General features: G+C 36.7%; 1 protein-coding gene across 1 annotated transcript in view; it reads right to left on the bottom strand.

The window, feature by feature from the left end:
• Positions 1 to 18825, bottom strand: part of FIP1L1 (factor interacting with PAPOLA and CPSF1) — a 43176-nt gene that overhangs the window by 5438 nt on the left and 18913 nt on the right. The window contains exons 10-15 of the mRNA XM_035897705.1: positions 14815 to 14908; positions 13627 to 13780; positions 8184 to 8210; positions 7575 to 7629; positions 5799 to 5854; positions 195 to 414 (exon numbers count right to left, since the gene is read on the bottom strand). Of these exons, the coding sequence (XP_035753598.1) occupies positions 195 to 414; positions 5799 to 5854; positions 7575 to 7629; positions 8184 to 8210; positions 13627 to 13780; positions 14815 to 14908 (606 nt within the window). The remainder of the gene's footprint in view (positions 1 to 194; positions 415 to 5798; positions 5855 to 7574; positions 7630 to 8183; positions 8211 to 13626; positions 13781 to 14814; positions 14909 to 18825) is intronic.

Below are 18825 nucleotides of genomic sequence, written 5' to 3'. Positions count from 1 at the left end.
TGTTTTTACATTTCCGTTTTACTTTAGAAATTTAATTATAGTTTCCAAGAGAAAAGGGGGAAGAGGAGAAAGCCACACCCTCTAGCGCTTCGGAATATACAGCTGAACACTAAATTTGAACGTTGAAGTATACTACTTAACACAGAAGCAGGGTTTTGAGCAGAGTTACAGCATGCTTAAGACATTTCACTAACCTGTTGAACACACTGGGAGTTGGACTGTGATCTCGGTCCCTTTCCCTGTCTCTGGTACGTTCTCGATCTCTGTCTCGGTCCCGGTCGCGATCCCGATCTCGGGATCGCTCTCTCTCACGTTCCCTATCCTTCTCTCTTCGTGCATAGTAATCCCACTGTTTGCTGGTGTCCATAAGACTAGACCATGAAGGAGCAGAACCTGCAAGGTGCGGAAAGGTGACTAAAGAAAAAGATGCGGGTATTAGAAAGAACAAAATCAGATACTGTATGAAAACTGTAATACTACTCATGCATGAAAATACAGATGTTTGTCAACCTCCTCCAATGACATTTTCCAATCTTCCCCTTTCACATAAAAGTTAATTCTGAGCAAACTCTGCATTTTTTCCATGATGCTAATAAAGGCCTCTGGCACGCATTTAAGTATTTGCTATGAAGATCTACAGAACCAGGATATATACCACAAAGACAGTCTAAATCCTTTTGAAAAAAAATATTGTGCAAAGGTTTGCTGCAAGAATCTGATTTTATGTGGTCATATGGCTTTTGTTTTGGGGGAACAACAAAACAAAAACAACCAGAAAAAAACCCTGCCTTTGAAACTCAGTGGCTCTGAAAGTACAGTTCAGAAAAACAAGGAAAAAGGATGCTTCCAACTTTATATTTAGATGCTAATACTTTTATGTTTTGCCCTTTAAAATAATTGTATTTAAAATATGTTAGTTACAATGTTCTCATTCACTGATTTATATTCTATACTGTGCTTTGCCATACATTTCTGATTAAAGAATGTAACAGCAGCTTTAAAATTAACTTCCATAAATTTATTCTGAGAAGAAATAATGTTCCCACTTATGCTTTGTAGGATACCATTTCTAATGAATACCCAGCACAACCACTATTACCACACTAAAAGTTTCAGAAAATTAAGTATATTATCTTCACCTAAGATGATATGCTTAAGAAGTTAAGGTGGCAGTCACAACACCGCCTCACAAGCTTTTTGGGTAATCAGCAACGGGAAGAGAGAAGGGACATGCTTCTCCATTGCTTTCTGCAAACTCCGATGTAATAAATTACTACTATTCTTAATGCCCCAATTGTTCTGTCCTACCCTCCCTCTCCAGAAGCCTGGGGAATGTGTCCTGTTGCTGAAAAATAAGGGCTGTAGTATTTAACTGGAAACAGCACTCTCTAGTGGACTTACAGTACAGAGGACTTCCCACTTTCTGCTTATCTGCTTTGCTAGCCAATGATAACATAGCCTTCAATAAATCGTTTGTTTTGAGTTCCACTTCATTATCTATAATATGAGAACAATATTCACTTGACTCCATGGTGTCACGAAGAGACATTAATAGCATAATTAACATAAATATCTACTGAACAATGTAAAGTCCGTTACTGATGCTGTATTTAATACTGTTGAGTTATAAAACCAGGGGCTTCTCCTGGCAGCTATGTTCAGACTGCCTTGCCTACAACGTCTGGGGCATGCCTGCCCCAGAAAGCTTTGGCAGAAGCTTAAGACAGCAGTTTGCCAAGCGTCCAAAGGAGGAATACAAAAGACCTTTTGAGCAGGCAGTGGAGCAGGAAAAAACACTTCATTGTTAAAATACATGTGCAATGAAAAGCATTATAATTCTTTAAAAAAGCATTTAGACGAGGTTTTGCCTCTAACAAAATGCTTGACACTGTTTCACTTCAGGGCTACAGAGAAAATGAGGAGTTAACAGAAAAAAATACCCTAATATAATAGCATGTTGTTCATTATACTGCCAAAACCTGAAATTCTTCTAAGGAAAGCAGCCAGAAATAGCAAAAAACCAGCTGGACTTTAAAGACTGCTAATTTCCTTGACTTGCCACTATGTCAACAACATACGTATGGTCTACGAGTTTTGAATACACTGGCTGCCAGAATATTCTGATCTAAAGTGTAAACTTAAGTTTAACTTTAAATGTATACTTATACTACAAAACAATTATTCTTACTAATGGTAGCATAAATTTCTGTGATAAATTTTGGTTACTCCCTCACATTTGCAGTAATTCTTTTCAGACAGAAGTATGTCATCACCACCCCAATAACCTGAGATAAACCAGTTATTTGATACTCTGTGCATTTTTGTGTCTAGATATTCACAGTAATTATTCACAATACACAAGAAGCTTACTTTCTACTATGAATTGGTGCTCTGCATTTACTACTTAGAATGAGCTATTTGGCACTTTTAGTATTTCTACGTAGATTATTCCAATAATTTCCACAAGAAGAAAGACACTTCTGAAGTTTAACTCTGATTTTATTTTTAAAACAGGAAGAAAGGTAGCTTTGAACAGTCAATAGTTTTGGAGAGAGCTTAAAAATTTAAAGCTGCGTCGTGTCACAGTATAAGGCAAACAATTAATATATCTTCTTTGTGCTTCAAAAAATACTGACTCTCAAAATGTTTCTGTAACATTAAATTTCTTGCAAGTTCAGAAGATACGAAGAATATTTAGAGCACAGAACTGACAACCTCTTGAGGAAGAAGCAAACAAGCGTACAATACAAGTTGCTTTGCTGGCAGACCAAACACAGCAACACATATTGACAGCTCAATAAAATTCCAAATCTGATGGCAAAGGTGACACTGAATTGTGAACGGATTTAAGAGCAAATTGAAGCAACTGCACTGATGCAGGGGAAGAACACAAAACCAAACCAGGTATTTTTGAAGCTACAATTTAAGAGTATTATTTTAATATGCAACCTTCCTAATGAGGTTGCAGTGGAAAACACACCTGACCACTAGGGAAAAGACACCAAGGTATGAGATTAGGAATTTGAATAGGCAGAAGAAAGGCTAGAGCCTTAATCAACATTGGTATTTTTTGCAATGTGTTGCATATGCTCATCTTCCCCCGCAATTTTGACAAAGCCATGAAACATACAGACTGGGAAGGAAGACAACAGGTTGGAGATTCAGTGCTATCATCCAAAGCAACTATTAAATAAACTTAGCGATTCTTAATGAAAATGATCATCTGTACTCTACTGTGCTGCTGAGCCCTCAATTTACCTAAGTTCTGATGCATGCAGAGCGCTGGTAAAATACTGGCCAGTGATCACGTTGTGAGATAGGGACTGTGAGTGTGAGATGCTGGACAGGAAAACACACTTCACTAAGAGTTGAACAGCAACAGTAAAATGCCACTGAGTCCCTACAGATCCAATTATCCCCATGATGGGCACAGCTTAGAGCCACACAATTTGGCCAGCAAATATCAAAACTTTTGCCACAATAGGGATGCCAGATAGACTGGGAAGGTGGGAGCAGACTGGCCAGGTGGGAGCAGACTGTGCTTCTTGGTCTCCATAGCCATACTAAGGCAAACATCATTTTTTAACCCCGCTGAAGAAGTTCAAATTCAATGTTGGCACGATCTTGATGACAGCCATCTTTTGAATATTGGTACTGCAATAATATAAGCACGCCATCACCTCTGAAGGTCAACGTAAAATTTGGAAATAGTCTTGTGTCCCTGACAACACTTGGCAGAATAGCAAATTCTAACAAAAGAGATTCCAAAGCAGAAAACATTTTAAATTGGAGACTACATATTACATGCAATGTACATACTAATGACTGTAAGACTGCTTTCCTTATGATACTCTGCATGGCTTTAGATGTTGCACTTCAGCAAAATAGTCACTTGGGTATTGTAGTTGTCTGCCTCAGCTTTACCTCTTTGCTAAAACTTTGGCAAGCTCAGTTCAATTATCGCTAAAAAAGTAGTTAGCGTAAAGCAGCTGTTTGCCCACATCAAGAATTCTTGAAAACACAACAAGCTTCCATGCATGAAAGCAAACACTTGGTAACTGATGAGGAACCTTTCAATGCCAACAAAGTACCACTTGTTACTCCATGACCTGCTCCAATTTCAAGAAATTACAAGCCATTCAAAAATGCCATTTTATATATCCTCTCTAAAGACTTAGAAACATTTGGGAGATACATTATCTGGCTGTTTGTTCTGTGCTGAACATTATGTATCCCCAGAACGGGACAGAACTTCCCCTACAATTTCTCCTCCCAGCAGATAGGGTCCAAAGGAACAAAGAGCAAGGAGACAGAAAAGTCAGCTGGACGAAAAGGCATGGGTCTGGATGACAGATTCATTGAAGGCAGAGGCTGGCAACGCACAAGGTCCTGCACCTGGGTCAGGGCAATCCTCAGTATCAGTACAGACTGGGTGATGAATTGATTGAGAGCAGCCCTGCAGAGAAGCACTTGGGGATACTGGTGGACGAAAAATTAAACATGAGACTGCAATGTGAGTTTGCAGCTCAGAAAGCCAGTTGTATCCTGGGCTGCATGAAACAAAGCATGGCCGGCAGGATGAGGGAGGTGATTCTCCCTTCGTGCACCCTTGTGAGACCCCAACTGGAGTAGTGCATCCAGCTCTCAGGCCCTCAGTACAACACAGACATGTTAGAGCAGGTCCAGAGGAGGGTCACGAGAAATCATCATGAGATCTGGAACATTTCTCCTAGGTTGTTCAGCCTGAAGAAGAGCAGTCTCTGGGGAGACCTTATTGCGGCCTTTCAACACTTCAAGGGGGCTTATAAGAAAAATGGAGAGAGAATTTTTACCAGAGCCTGTACTGACAGGAGTGGTTTTAAATTGAAAAAGAGTAGGTTTAGGTTGGACATAAGGAAGAAATTCTTCATGATGTGGGTGGTGGGATACCAGAACAGGTGGCCCAGAGAAGCTGTGGATGCTCCATCATTGGAAGTGTTCAAAGTCAGGTTGGATGGGACTTTGAGCAACCTGATCTAGTGAAAGATCTCCAGGCCCATGGCAGGGGGGTGTGGATCAGATGATCTTTGATGGTCCCTTCCAACACAAACCATTCTGTGATTCTATGTTTATTTTATCTTCCCAATTTGGGCTAGGTCAGGAAGAAGCTGACATCTTACTACTGCTATTACTCTTTTGGCTCAGGAAGCAGAGCTGTGCTAGGTAACAGTTCTAAACTCACTGTAGGTTCTGTGGATGTCCATTTGATTGCACATAATGAAACCTCTATTTTGGTTCACTCTTACTATAAAACCAGAAAGTGATGTTTTTCAGCTTCAGATTTTTTCCATAACATTAACCAAAAAAAGAAAGACTGACTTTGTAATAGGACAGCTGAAGATTACAGTATCTCACACAAACAGTTTTTCAGAGGTACATCACTCAGGATTTCTCAATGATTGGCCTTGCTGGTTAAAATTCTGATGCTATCTCAACAGTACTCGTTCTCGTGCTTCTAAATCCTACCAGTTCTTGGAAAATTCTACCTGACTTCTGCTCCATATTACAGTGTATTATTTTTCAAAACCAGAGTTCTGCAAAAGCACCATGGAAAGATACCTAGCATACAAACAAGTAAGCAAACCAACAGTATTTACCAACAAGTGTTAAATTTACAATAGCATGTATCTGTTTACAATGAGCTTTCGTAATGAGTTACTGAAAGGACCGTTTAGTGTCTTAGCTAAAATCCTGATAAGTATATAAAAAAATTTGATATAGCACTAGTCAAAATTTTTAAAGCCAGAAAGTTTACTCACCACTGCCATATGAAAATGCACGAACAGAACGACCATCATAGCCAGAAGAATGGCCACTGTTGAAAACACATGTAAAAATCCGCTTTTACCATCAAAGCTACCTCCATCAGTAAATACATACTTTTAATATTATTGCCCCAAATTCTTACCACCATACAGACTAAGGCAAAATGGATTTAAGTCCCCCATTTTGAGCATTACTAATAAAGGAAGCTGTCTATCAACACAAATATGTATATTTCATGTTTTACTACAGGAGCTGAAAATAGCATTCCCTCTTAAAATTTAAAACAAAAAATATCCGTATCATCAAAGCTGTTCTTTTGTATTTTCAATTAATTTTCTATTTTCAATGAATTTTCTATTTCAAATGTTTTTTATATCATAAGATGTTTCTGCACAGATACTGAGCTTAATCTCCAATTGCTTGGAAGTGCTTCATCCATGACTGAAACCATTCTCATTCTTTCTGTTAAAAAGTAGATACGTGAGCATATCTGAGAACAGGTGGACTTCAAATGTGTAATTCTGTAAACTATTCAATTAGCTACACATTTTCTAGGCTGACTTCTTTCAGTGGTAGCCAACTCAAGTAGGTAAAAACCAGAAAGGTTAAAAAGCATGGTATGTGCACAGGACATAATTCATACATATATAATTCTTTCATGACTTTTAGCACTTCCTACAGAACTTGAATGATTTATCTTTGCCGTATTTAACCTAAGTGTTATTTCTGTTCTTGAAGGCACTTTAACATTAAGAAATAACTTTTGGGTTAGCTTAGTTCACAATAAAAACAGTGATAATGAAAGGTCAATTCAACATTTTCATATTTAAAAGTATGAGATTTAGTTCCTAGGTTCCATAATAAACTTGATTTTTTCACATCACATTTCAGAAATTGTATAAATATTCACTACAAGTAAATGCAATGAGCACTGCTTAACAGTCAGAAGCAGCAGTCACTCACAGCAACTGTCAGTACGAAATAATAAATTTACTTTCATGCACATCAAATGCATCCAGTTGGGTTTTTTCCCCGAATTAAATCAGATGAGGATTTTTGCAGAGATTTGCCATCATCATCCTGTAGTGTATATGTTAGCAGAATTTTCAATTTCAAAGGAACAGATGTGTGTATGTTCCTTCAGTGAAATCCAAAGGACTGGCAAGAGACTTGCACTATCTTCTTAAAGTGAGCTTTGTATATGACCTGCTTTTGGCCTCTAGCAAAATACGAATATTTTTCAAGGACTGTGCTGGCCAACCCTTTTTTCTTCCTTTTACATATATATGTATAAAAACATATGTACACATATACACATATATAAAAAAGGTATTGAAAAAATACTGTTAGGCCTATTAAAGCTGAACGCTTAGAACAAACATAGTAGAAACACAAACTTGGATTCCATGAAACTCTGGCATTTCCTATAGCTTATGAGGTCTTGAATCTGTGGCTAAATTGTTTATTTGAATTTATAGAAAAGGATACAGTAGCTGACAAGCATACAGTTCACTTAAATAAGCCTCCTGACTACTAAAGAATACTTTAACTTTGTTCTAACATGCGGTCAACTAACCCCCTCAAATGACCATTAAGTGTTAGACAGGTGAGACTAGTAACATTCTGTAAAAATACTGTAAATATCTGAAACTGTCTTCCCACTCCCAGATAAAATCCATAAAACACTGGGCACTGTGAGGTCCTTACTAGTTTATTTCAGTTACAGAACACTGATATATTGCTTTATAAGATTTCAAACAGATAATCACCTTTCTATTGTGGGTATGAGGGAAGGTGGAGGACCGCCAGGTGGTGGTGGAAAGCCTGTAGTAATAAATTAGGTGGGAGAGAAGGAAGAAAAAAGCAAACAAACCATAAACACATAAAAGAACTAGGCTAAGCATACAATGGCAAACAAATTCCAGAGAGTGTAATGCAAAAAATGTTTCCCACTGAGTAAATGGGTTTTGTTTTGTGAAACTGAGAGTTATTTTCCAGCTTAACAAAGGCAGACTATTAAACATATATTATCAGTACTTCAAATCAAATACTTTATCATTCTTAAAAATACAATAATTTAGAAGCATAGGAAAGTTCCTGGGTATCTAACAATACTTAACAAACAACATTCAGAACTATTTTCTGCATAGCAGAAAAAAAAGAATGGAAAGAAAAGAAGGAAACATACATCTAAGGGATTAGGTCTGCTAGTCAACAGCATTTTCATACACTTCTTTCTGCCTGGTGTCAAAATAACAGCCTACATCTAAACATCTATCAACTTTTGTCTATATAACTGAAAATACGTTGACAGGTTGCACATCAGTTAAGTTTTCATTTCTTAATCAAATATGGAAAAAAATTCTAAGCAAGTTTACCTGGTGGTGGCACTGTTATTGGTATACCTAAAAAGACAACAAATAATATATCAGTTATAGTAATAGTTTGTTTATTATCTGTAGATCTAAAATCAGATTGAGCTATCACCACATACATGGCCAAGAAGAATGATAACTTGTTTTCTGTGTCCTCAGATCAAGATCTTGCATTAATACCAATTGTTAAGATTTTAACCTTTTTACATAAATTCCTGTTCTTCAGGATTTTATTTAATTAAAGACAAAAATAATGAAGAATGACTCTGGGTCTCAAGATTAGAATTGAATCCATAACTCTAAAATGTTTAGTATTCAGAAGGAAAATAACATCCCATAGAATATATTTATTTTATATTCCACTACTGGAAGAAAGGAAACGCAATTGGCCTCTGACCTTTAATAGCTTAGTATAGGAAATAGAAAGTCCACATGGACAAAATATTCTAGCAACATTAAGCATTACAGACTTTTCAGTCAATGCTATGCCACACTGCAATTAATCATTCAGTTGCTACTTGGAGGGAAAAAAAAATTGTTCGGTACTCTATTTTCTTGTAAATATCCGAGAAAGGAGCATCCTTTAATACAAAGAACCAAAGTGTTCTAACTTCTCTGGTTTTCAGACCTAGCTTAGCTGTTATGAATCTAAGAAAAACCTGAGAAATTGTTCCCAACTAAATTAGCTGACCTAACAAAATATACTGCCTCGACACATAAACCTATTTTATTTGATTATGAAAGGAATGATCACAAGGTAAAAATCAGTCATACACTTTAAAGGACATTATCTTCTCCTATTTTGCAAAGAACTAGCTTTACCTCAATTGAACATAGAAAACACTGCTACATGAAAATAATAAAGTGGGCTAAACCAATATCGTCAGAAAATAAGACTACTTTACCAGGCATAAAGATCTTTCAGTTACGAACAACTCTACTTCCATTAAAAAATAAGTACTTTCAATCTGACAAGTCACTGCAAGACTTTGGGGGGGGAAAGAACAGAAAACTTTGCCAAGTGCTTTCATCAGTTTTGCCGTAAGTGCATAAACATCCAGACAGAACAGCAGCCAGACCCACTTAAACTAAAACCCATCGCATTCAAGTTCCAGACTTCATCATGCAGAGAATATCCTAGATGTACTCGCAACGGCGTGTTTTATTTTATTTATATATCATCGGTCAACATTAGAACTAAAAGACTATTGTATGGAAGCAACGTTTAACTACATCTACATAATATAATGTCTAGGAATGCCAACTGCTCCCAAATTGCCTTGGCAGAAGGAGAGAGTGAAGGAACATGCAAGCTGAGGAAGAGTAATCAATATCAATGTTCGCTTATTGCTGGCGATTTCACTGACATGAATTCTTACCACCATTAATCCTATAGGATTGCACAAATTGTGAAACAAAATTGAGGTTGCTGTCCAATCCTAAAATCTATTTATTTTATTTTAAATCTAACCTCTCAGCTAAAACGTAAATCAGGAGACAGTGAACCCCAAAAGCCAAGTTTCTAAACTGCAGGAGCCATTTTCTCTTCACCAGCATACAAGCTTTCCAATGTGCGTTACCGCTGTTAAGAACACTAGAAATCACACCATAAAAAGTTTGACAGTGTAACATTAAAAGACCAAACACTCCTAATGAAAATTTCTGAAAGAAAAGGAAGACTGGGAACTCAAGCTGTTGCACAGCTGAAGTATTTTATATTCATCTTTTTTAATTAATTGTCCATCTTAATAAGTTCTTTATGAGCCTACAACATAGAAAAATATAAATATATATAAAACTACCTCTTAACAGCAATGTTAAGAACATAAGCTAGAAAAATTTAAGAATCTCTCTCAAATTCATTTATTTATTAGCTCTGTCTTATGCTTAAAAGAATTTCAATTGCTGCACTAAACCCAGTATATTGTTAGCACTGAACATGGCTCTTAGCACTATGCACAGAATTGCCTGGAAGCCAACAGCTAATATTCTTTACAAAAAGGAAGAAATACTGATTAAACAGTTAATATATTCCTCAGAATTTTATCTTGTGCAGAAATACAAATAAAAATCTCATCACAGGATTAAAAGCCAAATGAAAAATTTCACTTGGGAGTCAGTCAAACAAAATTAAGACAGACTGAATACAACTAATATCCAGAGAACAAACGTCCAAATAACTTTAATGACTTGGTTAACGCAGAATACTATACTAGAAAACCACATAGATGTTTTTCCTTCAAAAACCTTTAAGAACATTTAAAAGGTCATGATAAATGATTATATCATTTTAAGACAGAAGCTAATTTACTTGAATGTATCATAACGGCAGAAACATTCTTCTACATTCCAAGTTAGCAAGTATCACTAAAAAGATCTAAAGTTTTTTTCCTCACCTTCTTCACTAACACACAAATGTGACACAAAACAAGAAACAAAAAAATCATAAACTTCAGTTAATGGAAAATCAAGAATCTCTTAAATGTTCATTATTTCACCTTCTACTAACAGAGTCATGAAAGTATACTTGAAGCATCAGCAGCCAATTACTTCTGAGAAAGAAAAAGACTGTAATATTGAGTCATTTCTTGCAATGTAGGGACTAAACTCGAGTACCAGTTCAAGAAGTTGACTTAGCGTAGATCATGTCACATCCCTACAACACGTTGTACTGCCACAAAGATACACCTGGCCTAAACCTAAATACTCAGACTCATGTGTCAAAAGCAATCCAAATGGCATTAGCACAGCATTTTAACTAATGTGCTCAAAATTGCTTTCAGGACATTGTATACCATCCTACTAACTCAAGGTTGGTAAATATTTACAGAAAACCAAGTAGGTTTTACTAAAGGAAAGCAATGCCACATGTGCTCTGCTTGCAGAGTAAGGAATCAAACATGGTAATGCTGCCATAGCTTAAAAACATACTGCAAATTAGCCCAACTGTGTAATAGCCCACAGCAATGTAATATAACTCAACTTGGTGTAAGAACTTCTTTTGCGACAGGCTAAACCAAGTCAAACTCTCTCTCCTTTATCACAACATAAAAAGTACACAGTAAGATTGCTGGGGCTGAACAGATGTACGGTTACTTGCTAAGCCTTGGTGTAAGTCTAGGCAGTCAAACCTCCCAAAGTTATGCAACAGAGTTCAATACTTCAGAGTAGGGTTGTTTTGTTTTTTTTTTTTTAATATCACAAATGCATGTCACATTTTAACTACACTCTTAAATCAAAACACATAAACCAACTTTTAAAGCCTGTTAAACAGAAGCAACCATGTTCTTCTTTAGATTTAAATTACTCCAACATAGCAATAAACCAAGCAAACAAAAAACCAACACATTTTTTTGCCATAGCCAGTGATATCCTAGGAGTATTTGAGAATTTTCTGCATTTGGTTCTTTGAATTGTTCCAGGACTCGTTCCTCAAAAAAGATTTGAATCGCCAGAGTGAATGAGTTCAGAACAAGAGATCTAACTTCAAAGCAAGATCCTTTTTCAAAGGGGCTTTTGGAGGATGTTTTATATTTGGAATACTTAAATTTTCTGGCAAGTAGTCCCGGTTTAATATTGGGTAAGAGTAGTTTTTTTCCTCCTCCTCCATTGAACCTAGGAGGGATGGCAGATTCTATTTTAGGAACAGCTTTGAAGATAAAGAGCTGGCAACAGCACAATTAAAACACAGGCCTGAAGAAACCAAATCCACAGCTCTTAATCGTTATTTTCGAATCTACTCGAAGCACGGAAGGATGTTGAAGGAGACCTTCTGAACAAGTGTATGTCATAAACCTGTCTGTAAGCCACAAGACTAAAGCCAAACCTGCTTGCTAAATCTGTAACACATGTGTATTTCTTTCACCTTTGAAAAGCTCAACAGGTGAGGGGTTTCACAGGAACAGTCCAGTACACCTATGTGGCGTCCCTGCACCAAGCGCGTTTGGGGTGTCTGTGGGGGTTCCTCTCATGCTTTTAACAATATACAACTTAGATCACCTTTTCTGTACCACAATTACAATTAGAATAATTACATTCTAAAAACTTGCAATGCATTACCTGTATTATTTTATCAGAAAGGTTTTAATACAGCTTAAAACTGCATGCAGCTAGCATTAGTGTCACATTCCTTTCCCTTCTGTCCCCCCTGCAGTAAGGAAACATTGCAAAATAGCCAGAGCAGTACCGTATTCTCTCTTCAGACACTATTTTTTATATTTACTCACAAGAACTTGGAAAAGGGCACAGAATTATTTAATCTTTAAATCTCTTCTCTCTGAAGTTTTCTAGGTTGCACCATTTTGTGTGTGACAATCACTGATGAAAGCCAGAGCTTGCCAGGCAGTAGGAGTTAATAGTTTTAAAATCATCAGCAGCAACTGAAGAAAGCAGCCTCTACTACGAAGACTTAAACCCTATAAAGCCCCACACAAAGTTGTTGCACAGAAATAATAGTGTTACTTCCTTGCTTGTATGTAAGAGTATTAACAGAGAACACAATAGCAAAGAAACTGCTTAGCATGATTTCAGAACAAGTCAAGCAAAGGAATGCAAGGAACAAAAGGAGAAAATACGGAAAGAGGCTCCACCTTAAATCAGTCTCTTCTATAAACAAGTCCTTCACTTTCCTACTCAAATACTTGCCAAGGTTTCTCCATCTATTTTCATTTCTCCCTGACTAGCTCCTTGCTAAGTGCTTTTCAACTTAATTCCTTAAAATGACAACACTCAGGTAACTGCACTATTTGTGCAAATGCCCATGACACTCCTCCCAGTTACTTCCATAAATATCAAGTCTCAGTAAATACTCATTAAGTATCAGTAAATTTCAAGCCAGATTTAACAATGAGAAGAGTTCTCAAAGAGCTTTGATTCCTCTAAGATTCACAGGCACAGGATGCTTGATAAAAACATCAGGTGCTAATAAGACCTCTGACTGAAAGGATACGGCACAAATGCAATTATCATCAGACCTTTGGGAATTCATACATACTTGTGAGGGGAAAGGGGAATTAAAGCTTCTGTTACTGCTTTGACCTTAGACATCGGAGAATCCAACTTCTGACACAAATCCATGCTATGCCATACTTTTAGTTCAAAAGTTTGTGGAATGATTTGTTAACACGTACCTCTCAATAACATTAACAGCAGTTGAATTACAGAAAACAGCTTCTCACTTCAAACATTTTCAAGGACACAAGATCCAACATTCAGTCTTTAGGTAATTATTTACTACTTAGGATTACGCTTACTGGGAAAGTAAAGACAAAAGCTTCTGTTTCTGCCTTGCAGATATATTTAAGAAACAAGTAGAACACAATATTCTGAAATTCTGCACATATAGCCAAATGTGCATAGAACGCGCTGTCTTTAATTCATTATCATCAAGCATTTGATGATAATGCATGTCTCATTTTTCACATCCTGTGTAGTGCAGGATATTTACCTGGTGGGGGAATTAGAGGTGGAGCAGTACTGACAGTTGGAGGGGGTGGGAGGAAAGGAGGTGGTGGAAGGTGGGTAGGTGGAGCTCCTGGAGGGAAAAATGGAGGTGGCTTGGTAAAATTGTCTACTTCAGGATTAGATCGTTCTGAAAGAACCTGTAAAATATCAAACTATAGTTACAATTGCTATGCCAAAAGGGTAGAAGACAGGTTTCCTCTCTTTCCAGTTACTACAACAGGAAAGTATTACTTATGCACCCAAAGAGCCATATTCAGATGGTTTAAGTTCTATCTGCATCCCTAGGTTAAGTGTGCCATACTTGCCAAGTACCTCTGAGGGTCCAATAGGGAACAACAAACATAAGATTTGAGAGGGAATATAAGCCATCTGAATATGGCCCAAAACACCATCTTAAATTTCTATCAAGGAAAATATTTTAAAAATCAGTATGAAAAGCATTAAAAACCCCAAGACTTTAAATTACTTAAAAACTGTGAGATCAGCTGAAAAACACATGGCAGTGTTTTCAATGTAACATTACAATCCATTATTATTTTCATTGTTTAACCTTAACCTAAATTGGCATGGAAATGCAGCTGGGGCACCAAGCAACCTTGATTCTTCTCCACAGGTAAGTCAGCAGAGAAAAAGCGCATTCAATCTTAATGCATTTAGTTGCTTTCTTAAAATAATCCAAGCCCATAAAGACTAATCTTAGAATTTATGGTAAAATAATACAAGATAATTAAAAAAAAGTACTATCAGCTACTTATTTCTTCACAACTTATTTTTAAAAGACTGCATTTCCCAAACAGCATATGAAGAGGCTTTCACTTTCAGCATTAGTGTCTGGCAGGAATATGGGAGAAATGGACAGCCAGTTTAAATATTGATCTTTGTCAGTTAGTAAACAAAACACTATCCCATGCAGATCTAGCAGAGCCAACGCTGTCTCCTCGATCGTAAGTCCACAGCATTGCTCATTTCCTTTCAGTAAGAAGTATACCAAAGCATGTATCTTTTGAAATATATCAAAATATTTCACCTTAATATATTTCAATTAACTGCCAAAACTTTCTTCCTGAACTTAAAGCTACTTCATACACACTGAAATGGTTTAATCAGAAGCTATGGGGAAAGCAAAAATGTCTTTTAGTCAAAGATAGTGTGCAAATCTGTGGTATAAAACCTGTATGTTGCTGTTTTCATTAGCACGCCGTCGTCCTTCCACCCTGCTGATAGTGATGGTCTGTCCAATCACATCTATTGTGCCAGCTAATCGCCTGCAAACAGATCAACAAGCAGAATTAGAAAAGGGGAAAAAAAAGAAAAAGAAAAGAGAGAGGAGAAAGTCTTATTGACTTATCTCATTCTAAATGCCAAAAGTTCCTTCTCTTGTCTAAAACATAAAAGATCATTTCTGAAAAACATTAAATGTGATACATTTGCTGAACTATGCAAGTGTGTAGAAATAAATAATGCAGTAATAAAGGCTGACTCTCCACATTATCCTTCCATCCCCTACAAGATAATAAATCTACACTTCTGTGATCGATAAAAGAAAAAAAGGAACAATACAGTGAGATCACAAAAAACCTCAGTAATAAACATATATATTAAACAGAACTTCTATGAAAATCTGAAGTAAAATAATAAATAAACTAATAATTAGAAATAATTTCTAAACTGCAAGAAACCATACTGGAGGATTCCATGGCAGATCAAATGAAGGTAAGTTAGGAGGCAGAAGTAAACATAAGCCAATCCTACCATGCATACTACCAATATTGCAGCAGATACTGAATAAAATCAGCCGCCATCTCCCTTATCTTGGAATACTCAGTCATAATATCAAACAGAAAGTATATGAAACTAGTAGACACTGACTCTTAAAACCTTGAATGAAACTCAAAGGAATCTTAGACCAGCCATTCATACTGCTGTTCCTCAGTCTTCCAAATGCAAAAGGTCTCTCTCTAAAACATTTGCATAGCTTAGCACTGTGTTCACCTTCTTTAAAGAAACCAGCAACAGAGCAGCACAAGATCCATCTCAGTCTCCCTTACAAACCAATCAGGTAGCAGTAGAACATAATTAAGAACACCTACCTTAGAAGTAGTTAGTAATGGGTTTTTAGAGAAAGATGACAAGAAAATTGACATGCATATACACATTCTTTCCCTCCTGGTTTCTTGCCAATCAAAAATTTAAGGACTTTTTTAATAGCCCATGATTAACCTGCATTTGCACAATCTCTTTTGAACACACTTTTACTTTTGATCTCCAGTGATGAGACCTGTTTCAGCTATTTTTTTTTGCCTGACAATTGTATTTGGTGCCCTACAGTCCTTGTGTTAAAAAAAAAAATAAAAAAAAAAAAATCTCTCCTCATATAGAAGTGACTCTATAACTTTCATTATTTATTTCATCTTTTTGTGGACCCTTCCTACCTCTCCTGTATCTTTTCTTGTCTGACGTAAACAGAACCACAGACAATACTTAGCTCTCAATGCATCACGGCTTTATGTGCTACCATAATGACTTTTCCTAGTTTGCTCCCCACTGCTAATGATGATTACCATTCCATTTTCTTATTTTGGCTAACACTGGGAATTGAACTAACATTTTGGGAAGCAGCAACAATAATTCCAAGATCTCCTTCTCAATGGGTATTGGTATTAATTATTAATCATTAATTTGAAGAAGTGCATCTTATTTAGAATAACACAATGTAGGATTTAAATTTGCCGTGTTTCAGATTTCAGCGTTGCAGATTTCAGTTCACTATGAACAAGTTATGCCAACCCACACTGGAGTCAATGTGTGAATTTTAAATGCAAATGTATCTCACTTCAGTTTCCAAACCAGTCAATCTATTAAGCTTACACCTGTTAGAATTAAGTTGTTCCTACTATAAAATTCTTAACTTCTATACACATTTTCATATAGTCTGTTAAGAGAGGTATCTTTAAGCCCCCCAAACCATCTGATATTGTGGCCATATAGCTGTCAACTGCAACTTTTTAACTTTTCAAAGCAGATTAAAAATGCTACACTGAAGGTAAAGACATGATGGCATTCCACTAGACACAAACACTAGAATTTAAAGCATAATCAATCTCTCAAAATCTTAAATTAATCAACCACATGGGAATAATCAACAATAAAGAATGGTTTCAGGCACCAGACTAGAAAGTAACATGACAAGGATCTGAATGTCACCTACTAAAACTAAAACCCAGTACCTGTGACAATGCAGAACCCCTATTTTGAAGAAAGAAAGTCTAATGAACTTTTTTGAATGAATGTTTGCAGCCCCAAAACAAGTGAAACCCAGAAACCTAGCTTTATAGAGAATTTATAATTCTATTATGCAGATAGAACAAAACCTACCTGCTTTGCAGCCCACGGTTAATTTCTAAAAGATGTTAAAAAGCAGGGTTCACCTAAGTCAACTCTGTTAGAAAATGAGGTACAAAATTACATTTCTAATGGAGGAGAGAAACAAAAGTACATTTGTGTCACACCTATAACGGAAACCATAGTAGAGAAAACTGACAATATTTGCCAATAGCATGGCACATAACAAAGTAAAAGAAAGACTGAGAAAAAACTTTAAGGAGATTTCGGAAAAGAAATTCATGGAAGAAAAAAAAATATTTCTAGTTTTAGAAGACAAGTTCTTGTATTTTTTGTATCTAGTGGACTGCTAACCACGTTAATACAAATAGCAGGGAGAACAGCTGGATGTTCGGATTAGAGGCTCCAAGTTCTGCCGGACGATAGCTCTGACCCCAATTGCTCAAATAACTGGATTCCAACGCCACTAAAAAAGACACAGCAGACACTACAGCATGAAGGACCAATTAGATCTCCCGGAGATAATCTAAAGTTCTTTGGCAAGACTGCATACTGAGGATGATCCAAATGCCTGTCCTCTGAGCTTTTCGATATCTGGATTTAGAGCTTCCGCCTGGATTTTAAAGCAAGCTCATTAAGCACAACAGTTTGGAGGAAAAAAAAAAAATCCAGTGGTACAGGAGTCTGAGAACATATCTGCAAACTAGAACAGTATATACTATACAGCAGCCTCTCCAAGGATAACCCAAGTTCAAGAAATTCTCTGATCTTCTAACATCCCATCCTAAAACTCAGATTGTTTCAGTCTAAATTCTGAAATAATCAACACCTGCTTTATTAATTCTCCCCAGTGGTCTTGCATGGTATTCCAGCACTGCCGCACTTTGGATGATTATTATTTTGCTTTCAGTAACTTAAGTTGGAAACATAGGTACTATAAAACAATTGTTAAACCAACTGTTTCACTATCAAAAAAAAAAAAATAAGGACAGGTGAATTTTTGTAAAACAAGAAAACTTTGTCTCAGTCTTCCCTCTGACAGCTCATTCGGTTTCAGAGTTCTAGGACATCGGTTCTCTTGCATCGCTCGTCTCTTCTCTGAAATATCTAAAATCGTACCCTAGAAAACTCATTGTACCTAGCTTTAGTCTTTGTGTATGGCAGATGACACTCTTCTACAGCAAAAAGTCCCTCCTCAGGTGACCCCCAGCTTGGCTCACTCCTGTGTTTTACAGGGTTTCCACTCAGGAGTGATGTACTTCAAATTAAGACTCTTCCTCTCTTGCACTGTTTGCACACTGCCAGCAACTCATGGAATCAGCACTGAAAACATAGGCTATGGACACCAAGGCAAGAGTACTGGGCATTAAAGGAATACATGCATCAACCATACTACAATAATACCAATTTTGGCTTGAAAGCAGCCCAAATACAACACTGTATTAACAAAGCAAGCAAATCTAGACTACTGGTTGGTTCCTAGACATCAACTTTACTGAAATGAACAGGGCTTTCATTTCATTTTTCTAGAGTCTGAAGAGTACACCTATGCTCACTCATGAGCTAGTGCTTTGTAATTATTTTTTTAATAGTGTTTTGTAGTGGTATGTCCATTGTTCTTTCCAACAGCTGCCAAGAGATTTGATTTTTGTAATGATGGATGAGTTCGGGAATTTGCCATCATACTTGAACTTGACAAATTCTGTTTCCAAGACCGCAATAATGATTTCAAAAGTACTCCACTAAAAGAGCTTGAAACTGAACAAGAGAAAGCATATGTTCAGTTGCAAATGGAGAAGCAGATGACACCACTGTCAAAAATGTAATCTTCACAAAGGCA

The sequence above is a fragment of the Egretta garzetta genome, unplaced genomic scaffold (genome assembly GCF_000687185.1).
Source record: "Egretta garzetta isolate BGI_Z169 unplaced genomic scaffold, ASM68718v1 scaffold557, whole genome shotgun sequence".
NCBI classification, from domain to species: Eukaryota; Metazoa; Chordata; class Aves; order Pelecaniformes; family Ardeidae; genus Egretta; species Egretta garzetta.
Note: the sequence above shows the minus strand (reverse complement) of the source record. Positions and strands in the feature narration are given on the sequence as shown.